General features: G+C 34.7%; 1 protein-coding gene across 2 annotated transcripts in view; it reads left to right on the top strand.

Moving 5' to 3' along the window:
- The window catches only part of Arfgef1 (ADP ribosylation factor guanine nucleotide exchange factor 1), a 156,044-nt gene that overhangs the window by 91,010 nt on the left and 49,749 nt on the right, over window positions 1-15,285 (top strand). For both annotated transcript variants that reach the window (XM_004637529.1, XM_023722363.1), the window contains exons 14-19: window positions 1,345-1,546; window positions 3,846-3,957; window positions 4,657-4,862; window positions 5,777-5,861; window positions 9,619-9,790; window positions 11,960-12,111. In XM_004637529.1, the coding sequence (XP_004637586.1) occupies window positions 1,345-1,546; window positions 3,846-3,957; window positions 4,657-4,862; window positions 5,777-5,861; window positions 9,619-9,790; window positions 11,960-12,111 (929 nt within the window). The remainder of the gene's footprint in view (window positions 1-1,344; window positions 1,547-3,845; window positions 3,958-4,656; window positions 4,863-5,776; window positions 5,862-9,618; window positions 9,791-11,959; window positions 12,112-15,285) is intronic.

Genomic DNA, 15,285 nt, shown 5'->3' with positions numbered 1-15,285 from the left:
CTTTATGATTCACATACTGTAACTAACTTTAAAATGATTACCAATTCAGGACCAGGAATGTAGCTTGGTGGTACCACCCCATAGCCCTGGGTTTGGTCCTGTTCATTAAAAAGTACCCCCTCCCAAGAAAAGCACCTTAAAAAATTATTCCAAATTTAAGCTTTGGTTTTGTTTTTTGAGGTGACGTTTCATTATGTTGCTCAGGCTGGCCTCAAATTCACTGTCCTGTCTCTCAGGTAACTGTGATTATAGGTAGGTGCCACCATTTCCACTTGAAATTAGTTGAATTTTCAAATTTAGTTATATTAACAATATAGCCTATATGCTTTAAGATGGTTGAGTTGTTTATGTGTTTGATGTTCACTGTCAGTTGGGGAATAACTCAAAGCATGAGCAAAACTCCTGTGATTACAAAGCACTGTAACTGAAAAAAAAGAGTCCTAGTACAAGCTATACATTGTCTTTCTGTATCACACTTTTTAAGATCACATTTTTAATATTAAATGGTTTCTGTATCAAAGTAAATTTTTTATTATAGCACCATACATTATTTACTTTACGTAGTTATTTAAACAACATTGAAATACCTTTTAAGAGTAAGATTTCCTTTTTACATTTCTTCAACAGAATATAGTAGCATCTGCCTTTACCAGTGGTTTTACTTTCTTTACTTACCTATCATTTTGGTCATCTCCAGTCAACTACAATCAAAAACTGTTAAAGGGAAAAACAAGAAATAATTCATAAATTTTAAATTGCCCACTGATTTAAGTAGTGTGATGAAGTCTACAACATCCCTCTCCATCTTGCGTAACATATAAATAACCCACTTTTCCAATGTATATGCTACCTACCCATTACTCATTTAGAAACCTTGTTCGGCAAACTGTCATGGAATTTAAAGATTTGTGTTCAAGGAACAAATATTTTACTTAATAATGGCCCCAAAGCATAAGAGCAGTGTTACTGGAACATGCCAAAGAGGTGCCATGAAGTGCTTTAAGTGAAAAGGTGAAAGAAAATCTCAAGAAAAGTAATCATATGCTGAGGTTGCTGTGATCATTAATTATTGTTGAACCCTGATACTATATATATCTATCTATATCTGTATCTAAATCTGTATCTATATATCTATATATGGTTTTAGGCATCCATTATTTAGTCTTCAAATATATCTTCTATGAAGGCCAGGAGATAGGTCAGTGGCTTAAGTACCTGTCTCGAGAGTACAAGGTCCTGAATTCAATCTCCAGTACCAAAAAAAAAAAAAAAAAAAAAAGGAATGTATCTCCTGTGGATAAGGGAGGGGGCTGTTTTAATATACTGTACCAATGTTTCTTACAGGTCAAGAGAAACCCTCAGACCAAGAGATGACTGAAATCAAACACCCTGAGACAATAAACAGATATGGAAGTTTAAACTCCCTGGAGTCAACATCGTCATCAGGAATAGGCAGCTATAGTACACAGATGTCTGGCACTGATAATCCAGAACAATTTGAAGTCCTAAAACAACAAAAAGAAATAATAGAACAAGGGATAGATTTGTAAGTGTCAGAAAAAAATGTTACTGAATACTTCTCTACCAGAATTGTATCATCTCTGCCATGGGTGTCTTTATGTCTCTTATTTCTGAATTTAGTATTTAGACTAGTAACCAAAGCATGCTTGCAAATTTATGAATTAGAGCCTGAGAGTTACTAATTTGTCATTTTGTTCTGTTGATTTTACTTCCTTGGCATTCATTCTATTTTGTCCATCTTCTACAATGTATGCTTACAAATCAAACCATCATTACTTCTTGCCTTGACTAGCATAACTTTTTAGTTTACTTATTTTTCTCTGACCTTATTCATTCTCAAGACTTTCTTCACATTTAATTAGAATAATTTCTCTTGAGTGAGTTTGTTTCTATTCATCCCTTGCTAGATTCTAAGCTTTATTTCTCACTTCTGTTTCACTTCATTGTTGTAACATTATAGAACTGTTTCTTTTTATATCATGCTATTTTATGGTTTTGTGTAGAAGTATGGCTTCGTCTCCATCCAGGTTGCTTGTCTTTCTTTCTCTTTCTGTCTGTCTCTTTCTTCTTGTCTGCCTGTCTTTTCTCTTTTATATTACATTCATTTTACATAATAAAAAATGTAATCATCTAGTTTCAGAATCACCTTACCCAAAAATATATAATAACCATTTCACCTCTTTTGTTGTGTTCTTACTTTGTAAATATATGTATTTGTTGCATTTTTAAAATCGTGTTTTCAGGGCTGGCCAGATAGCTTAGCAGACTAAAGCGCCTACTTACACAGAAGCAGGGACCAGGGTTTGATCCTTAGCATGCTGTGCCATCTCCCGCCCCCCTGCTCTGACTGGGCATGGTAGCACACACCTGTAATCTCAGCATTTGGGAGGCTGAAAACAGGATCACTACAAGTTCGATCTGTGTAGTGAGACCCTGTAGACCCTGTACTAAATTTAAAATAAATAAATAAAATGTGATTTCTTCCACTAGAGTTAAGACTTTCTAGAAACTGTGAATTGTATTTATCTCAGTGAAAATGATTGGTCTTAATTAACCAAGGGAATCATTAGAACAGAACAGGGAAGAACATTCCACACAAAGAATGACATGAACTTCAGAACAAGAGGAGCAGAAATACATTTAAAGAATGTTAAACATTAGACAGGGCAAGGTGGAGGGGAAGTGGCAGAAGCTGAGATGAGAGTCTTGAGTTGAAGACAGATTAAAGTAGCTGTATTCTTCATGTAAGGGAATTGTCTTTCTCCTCTTGACACAGTCATGTTGGGCTGGGGAGATAGCTCAGTAGAATAAGTGCTTGCCTGGCAAGTGCAGGGTCCTGAGTTCAATCCCCAGTACCACAGAAAAAAACAAAAGCAAAACAAAAGAGGCATGCTGTTAAAGGTTTTAAGCAGAGGTATGACATCATGAAATTTCTATTTTGGACTTTGCCAGTGGTCTGAAACATGGACTAGAATGCAAACAGAATAAAGGATAAACCGTATATGAAGTCCTGGCAATAGTTTAGTGACAAATGATAAGAAACCAAAGTACAATAGGAGTAGGAAGTAAATAATTTGTTAACAATAAATGGTATTTAACTCGGCTCTTAAATATGAGGGAAAGTTCCCTCGTTAATGGAGTCAGTAAAAGGCATGTAGAGAAATGGTCTCTACCACCTGCATTGTGGTTTGTTTGTTTTTTGGGGGGTTTTTTTGGTATTTTTTTTTAGGGAAGGGTCTGTGGGGTGTTCAGGGTCTCACTACTAGATCAGACTCCTAGTGATCCATCTGTTTATAGCCTCCCAAGAGCTGGGATTACAGGCTCACCACAACGCCCAGTCTCAATTGCATCTCTGCGCTCCCTGAGGGTGAGGCCGGGGGCAGCACAGGAGGCCCAGGATCAACTGCATTATGTTTAGAGTCTGACAAAGAATATGTGGGAGCAGAAGTAGAGATGGGATGAACTTGAGCTGTGTTGAGAAAGACTGTGTGCCAGTCTTAAATCGGTTTGGACTAATCAGTCACGGTTACTTGAAGTATGAGATACTTAGTATTCATATCCTTACCCATAGTTTGCCTGCTATGTGGCATTATTTCTAGTTGTCCAGTTGATCACTGTTGATATAGATCAAAATACCATAGTGCAAAATGTGTGAAGTGACCCTTATCAACAATAAGTTAGACTTTCCATTTGAGACTCTTCTAAGAAGAAAACTTGGTACAGTGTAATATTTTTGTATTCCCTATATTGATTATATTAAATATGTTCCTGTTTTCTGAGTGCTATTAGAGAACTAATTTACTATAATGGTCTTGTTCATCTAGATTTAACAAGAAACCAAAGAGAGGAATACAGTACCTCCAAGAACAAGGGATGCTTGGCACCACACCTGAAGATATTGCCCAATTCTTACATCAAGAGGAAAGATTAGACTCTGTAAGAATATCATTTACTTGGAGAAATGTATATTATCAAAATACATTCTATGCATGGAAAATACTACATTGAAACCAACTATTTTGTAAAATTATTAGACAGTAACAAAACGACTTTAAAAGAATACCATTTATTTCATTCTTTTTTTTTTTTGAAAATTGCTTTTTAGGTTAATAAAACATATTATAGCTGCTTTAAAAATCCTTTCCTGGGCCAAGCAGATAGCTCAGCAGAGTAAAGCACCTGCTTAGGCAGGTACAGGGAACAGGGTTCGATCCCCCAGCATGCTGTGCTGGCCCTGCCCCTAGGCCATCCTGAGACTAGGTGTGGTAGCACACACCTGTAATCCCAGTGCTTGGGAGGCTGAAAACAGGAGGATCACTACAAGTCCAATCTGTGTAGTGAAACCTTGTACTAAATACCAAAAAAATTTAAATCCTTTCCTAAGAAGATAATAAACAATAGCCTGGATATATATTCATGTAAATATATAAATTTAGTTTACACATTTTCTAAAGTCAGAATATCTTGATTTGTTTATAATAAACATGTTTAATACAATAACTTTCTGTTGGAAATTGTTAAACCTTGTAATCAGAAACCTCTGGCTCTTACAGATTTTTCTGCTTTTTAAATGGTTGTATGGCAAATATAGCATGCCAGTGGAATGCCGATTTCGGTCTCTTGTTTTTACTTTAGACTCAAGTGGGTGAGTTCCTGGGTGATAATGATAAATTTAACAAAGAAGTCATGTATGCATATGTGGACCAACATGACTTTTCAGGAAAGGACTTTGTTTCAGCCCTTCGCATGTTTCTAGAAGGATTTCGTCTTCCAGGAGAAGCACAAAAAATCGATCGATTAATGGAAAAATTTGCTGCAAGATACCTAGAATGTAATCAAGGGTAAGATTCAAATCATCTTTTGTTTATGTTTTTACTTTTATTATTAGTGCCTAATAATTTTACACAATACTGGGTTTCAGGTAATTCTTGTCAGCTATATCCATAATGCTATGCTAGGAAATATAAGAGTTTCAAAAATACTAGGACAGGGCCAGTGAGATAGCTCAGAGGACTAAGTGCCTGGTTTGGCAAGCGCAGAGACCAGGATTTGATGCCAGGTCCTGCATGCTGCACCTGCCTCACCCCTGGAGCACACTGAGCCTGTGACCTAGTCCAGGCATGGTGGCACACGCCTATAATCCCAGCGCTGGGGAGGCTAAAAACAGGAGAATCACCACCAGTCTGATCTGTATAGTGAGACCCTGTACCAAATACATAAATGAAAAAAAGTAATAAAGCATATTCCTTTTCACAAAGAATTTGTTTACTATGACATGACAAATCCAAACAAATTTTAAAATGAGATAGAATCTAAGTCCTGAGATAAATGAATAAAGACAGTATGGGGTACATACACTGTGGAATATTATTCAGCTACAAAGAACAATGAATTTGTGTTATTTGAAGGAAAATTAATGTAATTGGGAATCATATTAAGCAAAATAAGCCAGACTCAGAAAGTTGAATATCATTTTCTCACATATGTGGAATCAAAAAACTTAAATTACAGATTACATGAAAGTAGAAGAGAAATAATTGGAAAAAAATCAGAGGGGGGATGAAGGAGGGAGAAATGGGATTATAAGAGTAAAAATAGTCAAGATGTATGATATGCATGTATGAATATGTTAAAGAGAAACCCAACTTTTTGTATAATAGGCATTAATAAGAGAGTGTGTTGCGATTTTAGAACACTTACATGATACTATGTATAAAACCATAAAAACTTATAACGCAATACGTTAATCTTTCAGACAAACTCTTTTTGCCAGTGCAGATACTGCTTATGTTTTGGCTTACTCAATTATTATGTTGACCACAGACCTTCACAGTCCACAGGTATTTTTTTTTTTTTGTACAATGCATTTAAATAGTAGAAATATGTTCTTTTGAGTGCAGTAAGTACTAGTGGAAAATTTTATTGTATGTAATTAAACCAATTACCAAATTGGTACAATTAGAGGTCGTGTACATCTTATAAAAGTAACTTCTAGTAGTAATTCATTAAAAGTATCTATAATAATTTGTGATTGTTAGTCTCATGATTGACAGTTGTATAAAGCTGAAGATATATTTTAATCTAAAATGATATTTTTTGTTTTTTGGGGTTTTTTTGCAGTACTGGGGATTGAACTTAGGACCCTGTGCTTGCCAGGCAAGCACTTATTCTACTGAGCTATCTCCCTGGGCTCTAAAATGGTGGTGATAGGTCTTTTGTATATACTTGTCTTAACATGGAAAAACCCTATACATAAACCATCTTTTGTTTTTTCAGTGTTTCAAATTAGAATAGTACAGGGAAATGTATGATACACATAGTCCAGCCTTTAAAGTTACCAGTTTATGGCCCATCTCATTTTATCTACATCCCTTCTCTACTCCAGATAATTTTGAAGCAAACCTATATATCGTAAGTATTTCATCCGTATGTTTTAGTACATACTCTAAAAAATAAATACTCAGCTTATGCATAACTACAACACAATACTGTCACAGCTAAAAAAAGCAATTAAAACTTTACAGTTTGAGAATAAGTATAAGGTTATTTTGATAATATGTTTTGAGATGTTTTAGCAAGGCTGCTATAAAAAGTACAGGCTAACATAAGAAGAAAAGATTAGGTATAAACTCCCTCCTGTTTTAAATACCAGAGTTAAACAATTGTAAATGTACATCAGAGGTAGTTGTTTCTTTTTTATCTTTTTTTTATGTATTGTAAATGTTATAGTGAAAGCTAGGGTTTTTATTATTTAGTGTGATTCTTTTTTCCTATGGTTTTGTAGAGCAGTTTATAGGTAATTACTTATTTAGATATCTTCATTTCAGAGACTTTAGTCTGAGTTTTAGTCTACATCATAGAATTTATAATATGGATCAACATACCTTTATTTCTCAAAGGCTGTACTTTTAAAGACATTTTTAAAATAAGTACTTTATTCTTTAGACCACTGAGTACTTTGCAACATTTCTACTGTATTACACGTGATGTGTGTGTGTGTGGGGGGGGGTTGCTGGTGATCAAACCCAGGGCCTTGTGCGTACAAGGCAAAAGCTGTACCACTGAGTCACATCCCCAGCCCCTGACATTTCTTTTTATAAGCAAATAAGCACCATATGTACAGCTGTGTCATATGTTCACATACATAGGTACATACTTGTATCATTTTGAAGAAATATTAAAACTTAGTTTATAATTACACAGATTGTTAAAACATTTCTGAGCATATACCAGTTAGCAGCTGTATCTTGAAATTAGTGTCTTACCTTCAGGTCAGAAGCTCCTGTCCACAGAATGTGTGTTTGGGGCCAGTCTGGCAGTAACAACTGGTTGTTCTCAGAATACTGTCAGACTTGGTACCCTCTGCTGATGTGCAAGCTGCAGTGGTAAAATATTTTATGATTTCTTATTAGAAAATTGAACTCATAATCTTGGTCTTAGATGATTTATAACTAAAGACTATTTAAATATAACACATGATGTCACTTAAAATGAAGTAGATAATTTTAAAGAAATTCCTTAAAAATATTCCTAAAAAATATTTTGTCCTTCTTAATGCTTAAAGGAATTAAATTCAGTGGATTTTAACACATAATTTATGTTCTATAAATATTAATACTTAAGCTACTTTTTCTATATAATACAAGTCAGTGAACTTTTTTAAAACTTCAGATGTATTTAGAACACTTTTGTGCATTTACATTAATTTTCATCAGTAGTAACAGCTAGCCTTACATGATTTGAACTCTAAACACAGCTTAATTTTTAAGCAAATGTAAATAAAATTGAGTATTTCATAAAAGATACCAAAAGAATAAGAGGAAATTATGTTTTTCACAGCTCTTGAAATCCCACTATGGCAAAAATGGGATTTTTATTTTTATATTTTATTTTTAGTACCTGAAAGCAATGTATTTTCTACTCCCACCTTTTGAGAGCCCATACCAAGGTGCATAGGCAATTAGTACTTAAGATTTTCTGTCAAGGTTTCTGTCTTTTTTCTGATTCGATTAAGCTAGACCATTTTATCATACTCAGAATTTCCAAATGATTTAAATTTTTCTTTGCCTCTTACTAGCAGTTCTGATGTGGTCTTTTATGAGATGTTCCTGAGAACTAGGTAAAAGGGCTTGTTTACTTTTATATTTTTATAGTGCTCTGGCTCAAGATAATACTCTAGAACTTTAAGTCCTTTAAATAGTAAGTTTTATTTGAAAGGTTTCATAGTAAAATTTTTATATTTATATATGAAAAACATTCCTACCCTTTCTAACATATTAGGAATATTCTGCTTTCATAATAATTGAACTTAAATAAGTATGTCCCAATTATATCCTCTAAGCATGCTGGTTCCTCAAAAATTATTTTTACAAGCTTCTGTGATTTGCTTGAATATTGTTAAGTATTTAAATGCACACTGTCTTTAAAGTTTCTTTAAATTCTTTATGGAAGATGGTAGGAATATATGTCATTAAATATCTCTTCGGAGACATATGTCTTCTGGGTTTTGTCTGTCAAAATTTTTAGGGATATGAATATTTTGCTGTACTAAGTATGGTGATAGAGCTACCATCCCACAAATTATGCCCTTGTAATGCACAGCTCTACTAAGTAAAAGATTCCTATTCAGAGTACTCATAGACAAGATAAAATATTGCAAATTACCTTGATGACTCAGAGAAACTGTTACTTTTTTCTTTTTTTTTTTTTTTTGTACTAGGAATTAAACTTACGACCTAGTGCATACCAGGCAGGTGCTGTGCCACTGAGCTATATTCCTAGCTCCTGCTGATTTTTATTTATTTTTATTTTTATTTTTATTTTTGTTGCAGTACTGGGGATAGAACTTGGGACTTTGTGCTTGCCAGACAGGCGCTTAAGCCGCTGAGCTATCTCCCCAGCTTCCTGTTGGTTTTTTTTTTTTTTTTTAATCTTTTTTTTTTAATGCTTCTATTGATTTATTGAAAGGAACAGTTAATGTTTACATTGTTTTCTTCTTTGAACAGTTTTGCATGGTTATACCTGTTAATATGAACAACTAATTTGTTTTTATATGTATATTTTTTTAATTTATTTTTTGCCATAGTTCTATTGATAAACAAATAGCAATGAGACAGTTTCAAATCACACCGGTACTTGCTGGTTTTAAATAATTGTAGCTATTATTGTTTTTCCATCTACTGTTTAGAAAATCAACTTTTAATTTTTTAGCAACATGTTTACAATCCTCAGAACTAAGATTTTTAATCCTTTTTATTGTATGTTTTCAATAATTACTTTGACCCCATAACAAGATTGCTAAAGCTCTTAAACCTTGGACAAAAACAAATAGTTGTCGGTTCTTCCCTCATTCTTACTGCAAATTATCATGTCTATATCATGACATATAGAAAGATAAATAATATTTGACAGAATAAGTTTCTTTTCTACATTACTTCCATTTTCCATGACTTCCTTTCGTCATTTTTTTTTGTTAAATGTTTTCTACTTCCACTTCTCAAAGCACTTATAAAACTTCTTAAATAAGTATTGAGATTCTTAAAATGAGTGACATTTTATGTTAATTTGTAGGAACTATAACAATTTTTTCATATCTAGGTTAAAAACAAAATGACAAAGGAACAATACATAAAAATGAATAGAGGTATCAATGACAGTAAAGATCTCCCTGAAGAGTATCTGTCAGCTATCTATAATGAAATAGCTGGCAAAAAGATATCAATGAAAGAAACGAAAGAATTAACAATCCCCACAAAGTCAAGTAAACAGAGTAAGTATATAAATCAGTTGAATCATGATTGTTCAAGGAGAAAAATTGGGTTCTTAAAGGTCTTACTGAATTTAAAATAAAGTAAACCCATATAAATAAGAGTTAGTATGTTGTATTTAGTATTATGGTACACAATTTAGTGATGTGGTTGTTTTTTTTTCAGATTCCATGAAAGATAACACATTACTAGTGAAAACACTAATTTACATATCTTAGAATACATCCAATATGTGCTCTTTCATTTAGTAATTGATCTTAGCAAAGATTTGGAAGCCAAAGAGATGTTTGCACAATCTCAGTCGTCAACGTTCAGCTCTATTTTTATTCCTCTTCATCTTCTACAAGTAACATAACTCTTAATTCTTTTCGTCTATCATTATACATAATTAGAAGCTGGAAATGGAGGTGGCACAAGAGGTAGAAAAGGTTCATATCATGGGAGTTAGGAGTGACTAGTTCAGACAGATTGCAAATTATGACACTGTTAAGTCCTAACTCTAACTGACAGTAGGAGCCATCTGTGAGTTCAGTTCCATTGTTGGCACTGTACATATACAGTGCTAGTGCTTAAGGATATAAACTTCAGCATAGGTCATTCTTGATCCCTTGAGTGTAATGGCTCAAGAATGTAACTGTAATACAGAAAGATTCCTGCTTTTCTGAGTACCTGTGCATGAAAGTATTATCTCAAACATGAACATGTCACAGCAGCAAAATTATATTTACAGCAAAAAAGCAGTAGGTGTAAGTGTAATACATTGTTTCCAAAAATTATGAGTCTGAGGACTACAGAAATAAATATCAGAAAGTGTATCTTTTGGAATGCTATAAGGAATTACATTCTAAGGAACTTTTAGTAAATTTTCCCTCACTTTATTTTTTTAATATTTGTTTGGCTTTTTGAGAATGGGTTTCCCTCTGTAGTTCAAACTGGCTTGACTCACTATGGAGCCCCGTCAGGTCTCCATTTATTCTGCCTCAGTCTCTCAAGAACTGGAGTTACAGGCATGTACACCAAACGTTACGTTTTTTGAGACAGGGTCTTGCTAAGTGTGTAGTGCAGGCTGTCCTTGAATTCACTATGTAGATGAGGCTGGCCTCAAACTCCTCAACAGTGATCTTCCTGCTTTAGCTTCCCAAGTGCTGGAATTACAGGTGTGTGCCACCAGACCTCTGCTTCACTTTAAAGATAATGAAAGTCCAGAAAAATTAGAACACAGAATTAGACTGTTTGAACTGACTCTAGTATAAAAATCATTTTAATCCCTATCCCTAAAACTCAGATTAAGTAGCACAGTCAAATTTAAGCAATTTATCCTTGGCTCTTTGTCCAGCCCATTATGAATCAGCAGTTCATTTGGTAGTGTTATTTTTGTCTGTACTTATTAAGTATATTAAAGAAGCCTTCATTTTCGTACCTAAATAGATGCCCATTGTCTTTTTTAATTTTCATTCTCTTTCCTAAAACATTCTCATAGCTGTCTTTCTCTGGCTTCTTTGTATGTGAGGGTAGGAAGTCGATGAGATCCAAATATCGGAAGGAAATAGTACTAGGGTCAGAGTTTTTGTGCTAACTCGGGTTATTATTCAAGCATCTATGGTGCATGGATGCCACTGCTTTTACCTCTCTTCTGCTATTTTCCTAGCCCATGTTTGGATTGTTTCCCTAACACTTTCATTGTTCCAGTTGTTATTGCTATTTTCCTTTTCATAGATTTTTTTTTTCACTTATTCCTGACTCTGGCTCAGAATTTTTTTACCATAAAAAAATTACAACTTTAAAGTGAATGGTTCTGTTAGCATTTTGTACATGCACAAAGTTGTTCAGTTACAACCTCTTCTAAGTCCTTTGTTACCTTCAAAGCTCTGAATCCATTAAGTACTGGCTTACCACTTCATTCTCTTTCCCTCTACACCTTGGAAAACACCAGTCTACTTTTTATTTCTGTAGATTTGACGATTCTGGGGTATTTCACATATGGAAATCAAATAATATGTGACCTCCTGTGTTTGGCTTATGATGTTTTTAATTAATGTTATTTAGTGATGTTTGATAATAGAAGTACTTTTTAGTACTTTTATTTTTTATGAGTACTTTTTAGTTTTATAGAAAATATATGTTTTATAGTACTTTACATTTTAAATGCTAATAATCTTTTATTTTTTCAGATGTAGCCAGTGAAAAACAAAGAAGACTTCTATATAATTTAGAAATGGAACAGATGGCCAAGACAGCTAAGGCACTCATGGAGGCAGTAAGCCATGTTCAGGCACCTTTTACAAGTGCAACACATTTGGAGCATGTGAGACCTATGTTTAAGGTCAGAATTTCTAGTATTGTTGGTTACAATGTACATTTAGACATAATTTTTATCCCCAACTGCTTGTGTTAACAAAGTATAGTGATAATAGTACATTCACATGGAAGCTATAGCTTTGCTGTTTAGGGCATAGTAGATAGAGACATCGCTTTAGTAAAGAAAATAAGACAAGTGCACATAGGTAATTAATAGGAGTATAACATTGGGAATTGAGTAGTTTAGAGAATGATCATTAATCCTTGGCATATTTTTCTTCAAATGACTTATACCTAAACCTTTGGTGTTCAGTTCAGTTCTCGAAGTGATCCTGGAACACTTGCAGTCTCAGTGTTTCTGTTTCCAGGGTTGAAGCTCAGGAGGTAGGGTAAGGAACTCAACTGTTTATAGGTTGGTTTAGTAAAAATGATAATTTCTGACTCTTTGAAATTTGATTTTCCATTTTTCATTCTAACCTTTTTGCTCTTTCCACAATGTTTAACTGGCGACTCATGGAGTTAAAGAGAAGTAGAGAGGAGTATATAGTCAAGTTTGAAGAGAAAGTTGGTGAAGTGTATTCTAGTTCATAAAACAGAGTGGTAAAACTGTCTGTGGAGAATGAGATCATAATTTCAGTTCTCATTCTACCTACACATATATATTGGTAGTAAAGGTGACTAAGATTTCTGTGTTTTCTTTCAACTCTGAAATTTTATAATTCTAAATTCATGGTCTGTATTTCAGATTTTATAAAAATTTGGGGAAGAGTTTTGAGATAAGAGTGAGGGAAGGCTGGGGAGATGGCTCAGTGGAATAAGCGCTTCCCTGACAAGCACAAGGGTCTGAGTTCAATCCCTGGTATATATACAATATATATATGGCTGTGGAGATGGCGCAGTGGAATAAGTGCTTCCCTGGCAAGCGCAAGGGCCTGAGTTCAATCACTGGTTCCACAAAAAAAAAGAGTGAGGGAGCCAGAAGTAATGGAGTATAGCTGGCCTGTCCTTTGGAATAATATAGGAAATGATGAACTGTGAGAAACAACATTTATTAATAGTAATAGTACTAATAGTAGAATTAGTAGTATTATACCAAAGATTAAACCCAGAGACTTGTACATTCTAGGTAAGTACTTTAGCAGTTAGCTATGCCCTTAGTTCATTTTAAATTTTATTTTGGAACGGGGTCTCACTAAGTTGTCCCAGTAGACAGTGGATCCTTCTGCTTCAGCCATCAGAGTACCATATTACAAAATCTTATAAACCTGCTTTTGTTTTAAATGATCTCATATCTTTATTTTGCTTTTCTCTTCAAGTAAGGTTTTTTTGTTGTTGTTGTTTTGGGGTTTTTTAGGGTTTTTTTGAGGGGTGGTTAAAACACAATAACATATTGTAAAGGGCAGGTGAGATAACTCAGTGGACTAAAGCACCTGCTTAGGCAAACACATGGACATGTTAGATCCCTGGCATGGTGTGCCGGCCCCGCCCTGGGAGCATGCTGAGACAGTGTACTGAGACAGCAATTGTGAGTAGGCCTTTGAGACTAGCATGGTGGCGTGCTCCTGTAATCCCAGCGTTTGGGAGGCTGAAAGCAGGAGAATCACTATGAGTCTGTTCTGTGTCATGAGACCCTGTAGACCCTGTACTAAAAACATTAAAAAAAAAAAAAGAAAGAAAGAAAGAAAAGAAAAGCTACTATAATTTCACTGCACAGAAAAATTCTATTTCTCTGTACATGCTTTTTTATCTTAAGCAGTTATGATCATACTATGTATAGAGTTCTACATCTTGCTGTTTGTTGTGTATTTCTCCATGTCATTAAATTTTTTTTTTTAAATTTGTGTGTGTGTGTGTGTGTGTGTGTGGCCAGCTCAGCCCACCAGGGGGCGGGGCTGGCTGGCATGTGGTGCTGAGGGATTGAACCGCGGTCCCTGTGCTTTTCCCAAGCTTGTTCTAAGAGTAGGTGCTTTAGACCACTGAGCCATCTCACCAGCCCCATTAAAAATTTTTTACAGTTCAGCTTTTCATGATTCAGTCTTTGATTAACTATAGCTTATTTAAACATCCTGTATGCTAAAATTAAGAATCTTTCCTCTTGATGCTGTTTCTACTGCCACTATCCTCCAGTCATCATTCCTCTCCCTGATTACTGTCACATTCTTCTAACTGCCATCCTCATGTCTCTTTTATGCTTCATTTATTCATTTATATAGATAAGAGTGAGCTTTTCTTTAAATGTATTTGGTACTGGGTTCACTCTGCAGCTTGGACTCGAGGGATCTTCCTGTTTTCAGCCTCCCCAGCGCTGGGATTACAGGCATGTGCCACCATGGCCGGACTCGGTCACAGGCTCAGCCCACCCTGGGGGCGGGGCCAACATGGTTTGGGGGACCGGGTATTGAAACTTGGTCTCTGTGGTTGCCAAAGCAGGTACTTAGTCCTCTGAGCTATCTCGCTGGCCCTAAGTGTGAGCTTTTAAAAATTCAAAATGAAATACCATTTCTTCCTTTAGCCCTTAATCGCCTTTGAGTAATGCCATGAAGCTTAACACAGTTCCTGTGTAACTTCTGTGATTTAGGTCTCCCTGCCTCTCCAAATGTTGCTGAACATCTCTCTTAGGCTACAGTCACACGGATATTCTTTTCCGCTTCTAGACTGTCTTACCTCCTTTCTTTTTGGGGCATTCTTAGAAGGTATGCCCTTCAATACATTTCTGTTCTCCCCCAGTAGTTTCTAGCTTAAATGTCACCTTTATAGAGTTCTAACCCTGACCCCTCTAATATTAAAAATTAATTTCCTTTTCCTAACAAGTTATACCTTTCCTTTATTATTTTAATAGGTTTCATTTTATTTAAATATATGCCATATATCTTTTTTTTTTCAAAATTTTATTAACAAACAGATAGCAATGAGACAGTTTCAAATCAAATTGGAAGTACAGTTTCAAAAAATAACACACGGCATATATTCTTTTTAGTGGTTAATTGCTATACAAGATGTGGACTTGAGATCCTATTTACAAACACCATTAGAACAAATCATTCTATTCATTAAGAGAATGTATCTATATATCTATCCTAACCACTTTGAATACACAGATACAAAATGGACATTCATCGGTATACCCATTTTTTCTGAGTTCCGTTATTGAATATTACAGGTGTGTAAACTCAGCAAAATATTCTAAAAGAGTCCAGTA

The sequence above is a fragment of the Octodon degus genome, unplaced genomic scaffold (assembly GCF_000260255.1).
Source record: "Octodon degus isolate 3935 unplaced genomic scaffold, OctDeg1.0 scaffold00091, whole genome shotgun sequence".
Classification (NCBI taxonomy): domain Eukaryota; kingdom Metazoa; phylum Chordata; class Mammalia; order Rodentia; family Octodontidae; genus Octodon; species Octodon degus.
The sequence above is the reverse complement of the archived record's forward strand: the minus strand, read 5'-3'. Positions and strand labels throughout refer to the sequence as shown.